The sequence below is a fragment of the Telopea speciosissima genome, chromosome 1 (genome assembly GCF_018873765.1).
Source record: "Telopea speciosissima isolate NSW1024214 ecotype Mountain lineage chromosome 1, Tspe_v1, whole genome shotgun sequence".
Classification (NCBI taxonomy): Eukaryota; Viridiplantae; Streptophyta; class Magnoliopsida; order Proteales; family Proteaceae; genus Telopea; species Telopea speciosissima.
This window is the reverse complement of record NC_057916.1, coordinates 71,176,406-71,188,731: the sequence shown is the minus strand read 5'-3', so window position 1 is coordinate 71,188,731 and position 12,326 is coordinate 71,176,406. Positions and strand designations below refer to the sequence as shown.

At 37.9% G+C, this 12,326-nt stretch overlaps 1 protein-coding gene across 1 annotated transcript; it reads right to left on the bottom strand.

Moving 5' to 3' along the window:
• Positions 1-9,889: 9,889 nt before the first annotated feature.
• Positions 9,890-10,234, bottom strand: LOC122653958 (secreted RxLR effector protein 161-like). The gene has a single exon (XM_043847925.1). It carries the CDS (start codon positions 10,232-10,234, stop codon positions 9,890-9,892), a length of 345 nt encoding a protein of 114 aa, XP_043703860.1.
• Between the last annotated feature and the right edge of the window lie 2,092 nt (positions 10,235-12,326).

Sequence of the window (12,326 nt, the reverse complement as noted above, 5' to 3'; positions counted from 1 at the left end):
ACTTTGTTTGATAGTTTTATACTTATCTCTATCAAACCACATGGCTCATGTTCTATAGGTTCTTCCTTATGATTAGTTTAAACTCTTTATGTTCGTCATCTTATAGGTAAGTTCATCTCTTTTCTAGTAATTTATTGATCAAGGAAAAGATATAAAATTAAATATAAGAGACCTTCAAATCATGTTACAGGGGAAGGTGAGTGAGAGAAGAGTATATTAAATTGCATGAGAACATGAAGGGTATGGACGAAGGGGATTATTTATGATTTATGAATAATATCTTATTATTATGTTGTTTCATTGAAAACGAAGGTCTAAAAATCCTTATTAAACTACCTCGATAATAGTGGGATTAAGATAATCTTCCTTTTTAAACACTAATTTAATTGACTTTGATGTCTCTATAATCTTTTTCTTTCATGGTTTCTTTTTTGGGTTCTAAGCTTAGGTTTCAATTATTTTGAGCCCCTAAAAAAATATATGATGACGAGGGTGAGTCATACTGTGATAGAGATGGACGGTGACGGGGGTGATTTCTTTTAATTCAGCCAGGCCGGCCCACTTGAGTGGTTTTTAGGGACGGATTTGGTTTTTAGTGCTAAAAAAAGGTCTTAAAATATACCAGAAAAAGAGTGGCTATCTCTATGGTTGGGTGCCTAAGTGGTCCACGTTCAACCCTCCCAATGGATCTATTTGGCCCACTTCTTGAGCTTTTTCATCATGACCTGGCCTTTTTTTGAAGTTCCACCCACCTGATGATCTCATGTTATCTGACCCAGTTACTACTTTGGTCCCCAATCTATCTGAGGGTTGTGATGGTCTAGATTCCAATTGAACGTTCTAGATTGTGTCCATTGTGATTTATTAATTTTTGGGCCTAACCAAAGCTAAACAAACATTTCTTAGGTCCTTTGGAGTAGTGGGTAAGGCCTCTCCATCTCAAAAGTATAAAAATTGGAAAGAAACATGTTAACCACCAAATCTTTCATCCTCCCTTCGCTTTCACCAGATCTAAGAGTTAATTAACTATTAGACATTTTCAGAAACTACCTCCCTGAGAAGATCATGGATCTAAGTTACAATTATGCCCAACTTAAATATTGTAGAAACAAAATCTTATTCATGAGAATGAATAGAAAGAAGAAACAATCACATAACCAAGGATATACGAGGTCAGTAAGGTGTCTACAACTATGGAGAGATGAGAATTGTTTTCACTAATAATAGAGAAAGGATTATAAGCTCTCTTTTTTTCATGTCTCTTAGTGTTTACAAAGAATTCTCAATAACCCTGCAACCCCTTCGCAACATTTTAGAGGAAAACAAAAAGATATAAGTTTTTAGACAAAGTTTTCCTCCACCCATAGAGGACAGTTCACCCACCATCCTCGTGTTCAATGGTTCATAAAGCCCTCCTAGGATTTTTGTATGTTCCAAAATACCCTCTTGATATTCATTCCTGTCCTCTCTTATCCCTCGGTGAATGGGATCCCATTCATCGTGGGTGGAGGGAAACTTGGTCTTAAGTTTCTCGAATTACCTCATATAAACCCTAAAAATCAAGTTTTACGAAATTTTAAGGGTCCTTTGGATCATGGTTCGCAAGCCAGAGATTAATCTCAGGATTGGTCAAGGTCAATACTGATTTGGATCGGTCCAGATTGATCAAATGTGACCCAAAACTGGGTTTTGCTGGATTGGAATCAGTCAATATCGGTCAAAAAATATTAAAAAATAAAAAATTTTACAAGAGTTTCACAGATCGGCCGATATCCGACGAATTGACCGATCCACTAATACAGTAATAGTGGGCAGGCATAGAATCGTTCATTATTCGGGATCGATCTAGGCCGATACCAATCCGACGATGTTGACCGATCCAATCCGAGATTACGGACCATGCTTTGGAAGCAGCCCACAATCCAAGAAATTTAACCACCCTCAACGAATACAAAGAAGGATATTTTTATGCTTTGGGTTCTCCCACTAGTGCTGGCTGTGATGCTCACGTTTTCGGCAAGGGGAAAGGTGAAAATGACAAGAGCTGTCCTCAAGTCCTTAACGAGATAACGTAACAGGTAAACAGAAATCCAAGGCCAAAGTGGGACAATGGGTGGTGGGTAGTGGGTAGTGGGTACCCACCCAAAAAAGTTAAGTCGCAATCAGGGTGGACCACGTGTAAGGAACCTGCAGGATGGATAGATGGATGATGGGATTACTTCTTCAGGTACATCTATGATCTATCTTCCCGCCAGTCATCACTTTGAAAATTAACCATATATGTCTAAGCGAGCTCTGATGGTGCTGGACCCGGATCCTGAACTTGGACCCTCCGGTGCCTGTGCCGGTGTGGTGTGGAACCGGTAAAACAGCCCCACACTCCCAGTCCTAGTAGGGTTGGGTTTTTCGGTAAAGTGTATTTATATTGAGTTTTCGTTATATATTTGTAGTGAGGATATTTAGTTTTTCTGAAATTTGAGAGAGAAGTGAGGAGTGGTTATAACCTTATTCTCGTTCATTGGAAAGCAAATCCCATCTCACTGTGGCAGTAGGCAATTTGTTGACCTACATAAATCTTCATGTTTGCTTTGTATGATTGTTTGTGTTTTTATTTTTATTTGTTTCATGCATCGTTTTAGGTTTTCGTTTTCTACAAGTCCAATATCGGTTATGTGGGATTTTGGATATGTTTTCATATACCATTAGACTATCTCTGTTGTGGATACATCTCCACGTGCTGGTGTATCTAGCTCAACATCGGTTACATAGTTAGTTGAACTAGTCAACCACTTGCTTTAGACTGTTGTGTACATGTAACCGTATACCAGTGTATTTATATCAATATAATCTTACAGTAATTAATGAGAACATGGAGAACGACATTTACTCATCTTCACATGGTATCACGAGCCTGTCCCTCGCACGAGTCAGCTTTTCTTAATTCCTTTTCTTTCTTGGTTTCTTTTCTTGATTCCTTTTCTTTTCTATAGCTTCTTTCATGTAATTATTTTTCCTGCTCTAGTAAGTTTTTTACAAACAGATAGGGGTGGTGAGTTTCAATCTCTGGATCCTTTCCTTCATACTCATGGAATTTCTCGGCGTATCTCCTGTCCTCATACCTAGGAACAAAATGGTGTTGTTGAACACAAACATCGTCACATTGTTGAATCAGGGTTGGCCCTTATATTACATGCCAATCTTCGTCCTTCCTATTGGACTTATGCATTTCTCACATCAGTTTATCTTTACAATCAACTCTCATCTTCATTACTTGATCTCACTATTAAACGTCTATATATTGCATGCCATGTTGTCTTTGATGAAGGACAATTTCCGTTCTCCACCACTTCTTCTTCGGATTCTACTACTTTTGAATGCTTTGCTCCTTGGTTTACCTCTTCTCCACCTCTTTTATTTCCATGTACTTTGCTCATTCCTGGCATGCCTTCCCCTACTTTAAGGGTTTCAGAGCCCCGGTCCAATCCTTCCCCTGCTACAGCTTCAAGACCCATTGCTTCCCCTACTACAGCTCCTTGGCCCATTCCTTCTCCTTTGGCTCACCAGTTTGAGCCATTCCTTGATTATGCTTTTCCATCTGGTATGTCATCTACTCAGCCCATTTGTGATTCTTTATCTCTAGCCCAACAAGCTGCCCCTGTTTCTCTCTCTGGTCCATCTCGGGTGCCTGTTGGTCCAACACTGACTCAACATCCAATGATGATTAGGTCCCACTTTGGCTCCCTTCGCCAAATCCATTGTTTGTGGTTGCGACTCATACAGTCTCTGACTTTGATACTACAGAGCCTACTTGCTATACGCAAGCTATGCGTTTTCCTTATTGGCACAAGGCTATGCAAGACTATTTTGATACCTTACTAAGGAATGGTACATGGGATTTTATTCCTTCCACCACAAACCAGAATGTAGTTGGAATTAAATGGGTCTTTAAAATAAAAAAGAAAGCTGATGTATCGATTGAGCACTATAAGGCGCATTTAGTTGCCAAAGGGTTTCACCAATGCCCCGTGCTTGATTACAATGATACATTTAGTCTAGTAATTCAGTCTACTACAATATATTTAATATTTTCCCTTGCGGTTACATACAACTGGTCCCTCAAGCAATTTGATGTTCAAAATGCTTTTCTACATGGCAATTGAGTGAAACAGTCCTTACGCAACAACCACCTGGTTTTGAGGACCCGACCTATCCTTCTCATGTGTGGTGTTTGTGCAAGTCCTTGTATGGGCTTAAACCAGCCCCATGGGGTTGGTTTACAAGGCTGAGTGGTGTTCTTCTCTGATACGGTTTTGTTGCCTCTAAGACGGATACATCCATTTTCATCTATCGTCGGGACTCTACTGTACTTTATTTGTTGGTTTATGTTGATGACCTCTTACTTACCGGCAATGACCCTACGATGATTAGTTCTTTGGTTCGTCATCCTTTTGCTGAGTTTCCCTCAAGGAGCTTGGAGATCTCCATTACTTCTTGGGCATGGAGGTTACTCTCAGTTCTATTGGGCTATTTCTTAATCAACACAAATATCTCACTGATCTTCTAGTTACCACAGATATGACCTATGCAAAGCCCGTTTGCTCTCTAGTGGCTACTGGGACTATTATTTCCATTACTCCAGGGACTCCGTTACCTGATGGGATTGAATATAGAAAGGTTGTTGGGGCTCTCCAATACCTTACCATCACACAGCCATATCTGAGTTTTGCGTTCAATAGAGTGGCACAATTTATGCACTCACCTAGAGATGTTCACTAGACTACGATTAAACGCATCCTTCGCTATGTCAAACATACCCCATATGATGGCTTGTTTTTCCGTCTTCAATCTACCATTTCTCTTGTGGCTTATTCGGATGCGGATTGGGTTGGGTGTCTGCTTGATTGAAAATCCACTACCAGGTATTGTATGTTTCTCGGTTCTCACTTAGTCTCTTGGTCTTCTCATAAACAAAAGACCTGTTTCTTGGTCCTCCACCGAGGCTAAGTATCGGGCAGTTGCGGCAGTTTCCACTGAGTTGGTGTGGTTACATTCTTTACTTTGAGAACTTGGTGTGTTTCTCCCTACAACCCCAGTCGCATGGTGTGATAACGTTGGGGCAATATACCTTACCGCCAACCTGCTATTTCATGCTCGTACAAAGCCCATTGAGAACGATTTTCACTTCATCCAGGACACAGTCGCTTCTAAACATCTTGTGGTTCGGTATATCTCCACCGTTGATCAATTGGCAGATGTGTTCACTAAAGGACTCTCTCAGCAACGTTTCTCCCTCCTTAAGTCCAAGCTCATGGTTGGTCCAACTCTGCTGAGTTTAAGGGGGCGTGTTGTAGATACTTCTCCACCTGCTAGTGTATCCAGCTCAGCATCGGTTACATAGTTGAACTAGTTAACCACTTGCCTTAAACTGTTGTGTACATGTAACCGTATATCAGTGTATGTATATTAATGTAATCAGACAGTAATTAATGAGAAAGTGGAGAACCACATTTATTCATCTTCACAATCTCCACCTAATAGCTTAGCTTTTGCGTTGTACCCCCAAATAGTATTTCATGGTGGTATCTTTTTATCATTAATGGAAACTTCTACGGATTGAACCCTTATCTCTATATATTCAGTGATATTTGAACATGGACTAGTGGTGATATCTTTTATCATTAATGAGAACTTTTAATGGGAACTTCTATGGATTGAACCTTTACCCTTATATATTCAGTGATATTTGAACCTGGACTAGTGGTGGTATCCTTTATCATTAATGGGAACTTCTATGGACTGAACCCTTATCCTGTTAAGAATTAACAACGTAACAAAAATCCAAAATGGGCTATATCTATGGTCGAGCGATAACCAGAGCTTTCACTATTCAAATGAAGAAATTACGAAACCCTCACACACACCTCATTACGAGATAACACCCTATATATAGTGTCTCATGCAGTATAATATAGAGAAACCCTTAACCCCGAAAGTACAATATTTTCCCCCAATATAAATGACTCCTAAAGAATTCGGTTCGGGTGCTTTTGCCCGCTAACCTCCCAGCCCACTCTCCAGTGAGTGGGACCACCGTATTGGAGAAGAATTAATAATACTTCTTGGATTAACCTGATATCAGGCTTCACCAATAACATATCCCTATATATTCAATGGTATTTGAACTTGGACTTTGTTAACTTAGGTCAAGATTAAAATTGATAAATTAAATTGACTATTGGAGTTAGCCTGATCTACAAAGGAATGCAATAATGGAATCCTCTCAATTTGTTCCTTGTTTGACTTTCAAACCCATCAAGGATAAAGTAGTAGCTCATATATTTTGAAGATGATAGTTAACAGTTGATGAGCATTGGCTTCTATTACTTTATTATTCATGTTTGGTTCCTTTATGTTAACAATCACAGATGAACAACCATTTTTTATTAATTCTATTGTTTGATGATGTTGCTTGTAGTCATCATGGAAATGAAGTTGAAGATTAGAATCAAATTGTGTCTGGCAACTTGGATTCTCTTTTACTCTCATTTCTTATTTGTGAAATAAAGTGGGATTTGTTTCTGATCAATTCTTTTATTTCAACCCATTGCAACTTTGTGGGTGGATTTCCTTTATTTTTTTTCAACTTTTTTTCTTTTCTCCTTGGATACATTGATTTCTTTTCCTATGATTTTACTCTGAGATTCTAATTTATAAACTTGGGATGCAATTATTGTTATGTCTTTAAAGATGAGGTTCTTAATTAGGTTGGGTCAGGTTATTACTAGCCCAGACCTGGTTTGGATTTGAACCAAATTGATACTAGTTATGCCGACACTGGGTTAAGTTGAGAAAGGAACAAATCACAACTGAATTTATTGGAGGGTCCAACCTAAAACCTTAAGTATTAAGTGGAGATAGTTCTTCAAGTATATGAAGGCACCAAGCACCTAAACAAACTATAACCCTATAACTCTCAACAGCTTAATGTTTTCTCTTACGTGTAGCTTTGGTATACCTGAATCAACACGTAAACAGACAACTCATGGAGAATAACAAAAGGACTTGAGCTCTAATATCATATTGAATAATCCAACCCAAAACCTTAAAATATTAAGTGGAGATAGCTAATTCAGCAAGTATACGAAGGCATCAAAGACCTGAACAAACCAATGTGAAACTATAACTCTAAAAGAGAGAGAGAGAACAAAACAATGTTCAAAGAGCCTGAATTGATTGAACCCTTTATCAGTCCTTAGTAGAGATGAGTGATGTCATTGACCATCAGAAACATAGAAACGCTTTGATCACATATTGGAGGATGAAACACCATTACTTTTCACGTAAAAAAGGAAAAGGCTGGGCACACTGTCGGCATACCGCAAGCTAGTACTTGCCCCCCCCCCCCTTCAAATGACCTCTCTGCCCCACCATTAGTGTCTCCCGCTACCTTACCGCACATGGGCGGGGAGTGCCTATCCGTCTCACCAAAAAAAAGAAAACTCTCTTTCCTTTTGAAGGTTTTGGGACTCAATTACCACCTTCAAACATACTCCCTTTCTGTTTGAGATTAAATATTTTCATACTCCTGTCGGTGATGATGTCACTTTACAACCAGTCTTTCTGTGTAAGCCTCTCTCGACGATGGATAGAAACTTGAGGGAGAAGAGTTGGACAGGGAGAAAGGCTCAGGTAAAGGATCCTCCATGGAGTTCATTTCCTCCTATATGGAATTCTATGTGGATTTTCAAACGTGATTTCATTAAAAACAAAAAGCATCTTTTGATGAGTCTTTTAACGTTGTGTAAATATATTAAGGGTAAGAGATTCATCACGTGGCTTTTACCAGTGTGAGGACCAATGAGAGCATGTGCAATAGCATCAATATGGATGTGATTTTTTATTTCACAGGAGTGGGATAGTAATTTTACGGACTCCTGTGTTTATGTGCAGGATCCACGCGATTAGGCATCATTCTTCTTCCCATACATTAAACTGTTTAATTTCAATGAATATAAGACTGTCAATGTATTTACAAAAATGCCCTTCACCCCCCCCTTTTTTTTCCCCCCTTCCTATCCTCTTCTCTTCTGAAGTTTTATTCCATAGAGTTTCAACCCTAATTAAGCAAACTAAAGCTATGTTTGGATGTCAAGAAAAGAAATGAAAAAAAAAAAAAAACATAATAAGACAAAATTCATCATATATGACATCATCATTGATTTATGTGTTTCTTGTTAGAACAAAAGTTGGCTTGAAACTTCAAGGCGCGTTACAGAGTCGCTTTCCTTAAGATAAAATCCGTCCCTACAGTCTGATGCAAATAGGTTGCAGAAGAATTGTCTCCCAGGATACAGTGAAGCCTCAAACAAAGTTGATTATCTTGGTTGTGTATTGCACAAACGAAGCCAAGAACGATATCAGAAAGCCTTTTGAGAAGCAGAAAAGCCAGAAGCATAGAAATCTATTCTTGCAGCAAAACAGATTCCCTGCAAGAACAACTTTGAGAATGAGGAGAAGAAGAGAACATTTTGGGATATCTTTCAAATTTGAAATATCTCTGGATATTAATAAGCCACTTGGCACCTGTTCCTAATAGATGGATTCTTCCATCTTTGAATCTGGTCCGTTAGATCGTAACTGTATGATCTAAGCCATCCAAACACATAACAGTCATAACTGTTGATCAACTTTGAATCTGGTCCGTTGGATCGTAACTGTACGATCTATACCGTCCAAAAATATAATAGTCATAACTGTTGATCAACTGTATACATTGATCTTATCCAGATTCAAATCGGACCACTAGATCATAAAGGAACGGTCCAGATTAGATCTTGCTCGAAGCGATGCAAGCGTGCGCCACTAACGCCTCTACAGTCCATTGCCCACACCGTGTGAACGGGTGCGCGTTAGGACAAAAGTCCTCGCATATACACCGTAGCATCCACCTTGTTTATTAACTTAAACAATAGATATAGCTTTATTAAATATACTCAAGTATTCACCTTTACGTTTTAGATGTGAGACTATTCCCAACATCATTATGTTGAAAAATTCCAACAATCCTCCACCATTTTCAATATAATGAAAGCCATGATCGTTGACAATCCAGGAAGCCCTATGCATAAACGGTAGGTGTCTCTCGACTTGAACCTCCACTTAGTGAAAATACATCAAGGCAAACCAAGATAACATAGTAGATAAAACTTTGAACTAGCATCCTACAACGATTAGCCAGACATATTTCACACATATGACTCCATCTCAAAATCCTTCCATAAAAGCCGACACGTTAACGACCATGTGTCTATATCCCGGTATCATGAGCGCTTTTAGAGTTAAGCCCTAAACTCACAAGAAGCGGCCCCACTTCTCACTCACTTAGGTAGACTTATTAAAGATGCCCTGTAAATAACATCTTAACAAAACCTGTTATAAGTCTATTAAGAGTATATAACTCATCCTCCACCATTCATCATTACAGGTACCAAGCACTCCTCATGGGATGGAATGTAAGTCCTTTTAGTGCTTGCAGATCACATCACATGAAATACTTCACTCATTGAACTCAAATTTGATATTTCAAGTATTGAGTTGAGATTCTTTCATTGGTGACCATCAGAAGTGGGCTTGAGACCCATCCCTTTAGATGCTTTATTGACCATTTTCCTTGTAAGGCCTTTTGTTAATGGATCAGCCAGATTCTGACTTGATCTCACGAAATCAAGGGTGATTATTCCATCACTTATCAATTGTCTCACATAACTATGTCTCAAACCAACGTGTCTAGACTTTCCATTTTAAATATGACTATACGCTCTAGACAGTGTAGTGAAACTGGTGACATAGGCTTAGGCCATATAGGAATCTCTAACAATAAGTTCCTTAGTCATTCTGCTTCCTTACTTCCGAAAGCTAACGCCACAAACTCTGCTGCCATTGTAGAATCATCAATACAAGTTTGTTTCTTAGAGCCCCAAGATACAGCACCTCCACCAAGAGTGAATATCCAACCACTCGTGGATGAGTGATCTTCGCTCTCTATTATCCAACTAGCATCAGTGTATCCTTCTAGGACCACTGGATATCCAGTATAACATATGCCATAATCAATAGTTCTTTTAAGATATCTCAATACCCTAAAGACAACTTTCCAATGTAGATTACTAGGATTACTAGTATACCTACTAAGCTTTCCAACTGCAAAAGCAATATCACGTCGTGTACCTGTCATGGCCTACATCAAATAACCAATTACACTGGCATAATCTAACTGTGACACAGCTCTGCCATCATTAGGTATCCATTTGACGCTGGAATCAAACGATGTACTCATAGTGGCACAATCAAAGTGGTTAAATTTCTTGAGTACTTTCTCTATATAATGTGATTGGGTCAGCTTAATACCATCACAAGTTTTAATTATTCTCATGCCCAAAATGACATCAGCAACACCCATATCTTTCATGTCAAAATTTGACGAAAGATATTTCTCAGTATTTCCTATTTGTTCCATATCAGTGCCAAAAATAAACATATCATCAACATATAAACAGATGATAATACCTTTTCCATTAGAAAATTTACTATATACGCATTTATCAGACTCATGTATTCTGAACCCATTTGATAAAATAACTTTATCAAATTTCTCATGCCATTGTTTTGGCACTTGTTTAAGTCCATATAATGACTTAATCAATTTACAAACTTTATGCTCTTGTCCCTTCATGACAAAGCCTTTAAGTTGTTCCATATAGATTTCTTCATCTAATTCACCATTTAAAAAGGCTGTCTTAACATCCATTTGATGAATTTCAAATTTGTATATGGACGTCAACGCAATTAGTACCCTAATTGTAGCAATTCTAGCCACCAGAGCATAAGTGTCAAAGTAATCAATCCCTTCTTTTTGTGTAAAGTCCTTGGCTACTAACCTTGTTTTAAATTTATCAACAGTTCCATCACCTTCATTTTCTTTTTGAAAATCCATTTATACCCTATTGTTTTAAAGCCAGGGGATAAGTTAACCAATTTTCAGGTTTTATTTCCCATGATGGAATCCATTTCATCATTAATTGCCTCTTTCCAAAAGGCAACATCTTGAGACTTCATTGCATCATAAGTTTTAGGATCTGTCTCAATATTTAAAGCAACTGAGATTTGACCACTTTGACATTCTCTTGTACCTTCAACTAGATACATAAAGAAATCTGGACCAAAGTCCTTTACTGTTCTCTTCCTCTTGCTCCTTCTAGACTCTTCATTTGGTACTTGAGTCAAATCACTGACTCCTCTTGAAGGTCTAGATTCTTCAAAGTTAGGAATTGAGGTGTACCTCCGTTCATAAAAAATGGCATTCTTTGATTCAATAACAATATTTAATTCTATTGAAACATTAGGTTCAACCACCATGAACCTATATGCCTTACTATGTAAAGCATATCCTAGGAAAATGCATTCAACACTTCTTTCTCCTAGTTTCTTTTTTTTTGGTTCTGGGACTTTGACAATAGCCCTGCAGCCCCAAACCTTAAGATATGTCAAATTTGGTTTTCTCTTCTTCCAAAGCTCATACAGTGTTGTAGAGCTCTTTTTAAAAGGAACTCTATTTAAGATATGACAGGCTATTAGTAATGCTTCAGCCCAAAAACCACTGCTCAGTCCAGAATAGGACATCATAGCATTAATCATTTCCATTAAAGTCCTATTCTTTCTTTCAGCAACTCCATTTTACTGTGGGGTATACGGTGCAGAGACTTCATGTATAATCCCTATAGTCTCAAAATATTCTGAATCATAAAACTCACCTCCTCTGTCGGATCTAAAACATTTTATTGTAGTCTAACACAAATTATGTACTTCACTTTTATAAGTTTTGAAATATTTCAAAACTTCATCTTTTGTATTCAAAAGATAAACATAACAGAATCTTGTATAATCCTCAATTAAGATAACAAAATATTTCTTTTCTCCTCTTGTAGGAGTACCATGGAGATCGCATACATCACTATGTACAAGATCCAGAATACTTGATGTTCTATTAATTTTAGGAAATGGTACTCTAGTAATTTTAGTAAGCATACAAGTTCTGCACTTGTCTATATCCTTATTAACCCTTGGAATTAAATCCAGATTAACCATGTCATGCATTCTTAAAAAATTAACATGTCCTAATCTACTATGCCATAAAGAAAAAGAGTCAATCATATAAGCATAAACTTCAGTTTTATTCATAACGGTAGCAACAACATTCAACTTTAACATTCCTTCATACAGATATCCCTTTCCCACAAAAATACCACTCTTAGTCAGAATAAACTTGT

What these genes read in the sequence shown, in the direction of transcription:
- LOC122653958 (XM_043847925.1), bottom strand. Translation starts at nt 10,234, where the DNA reads ATGACAGGTACACGACGTGATATTGCTTTTGCAGTTGGAAAGCTTAGT.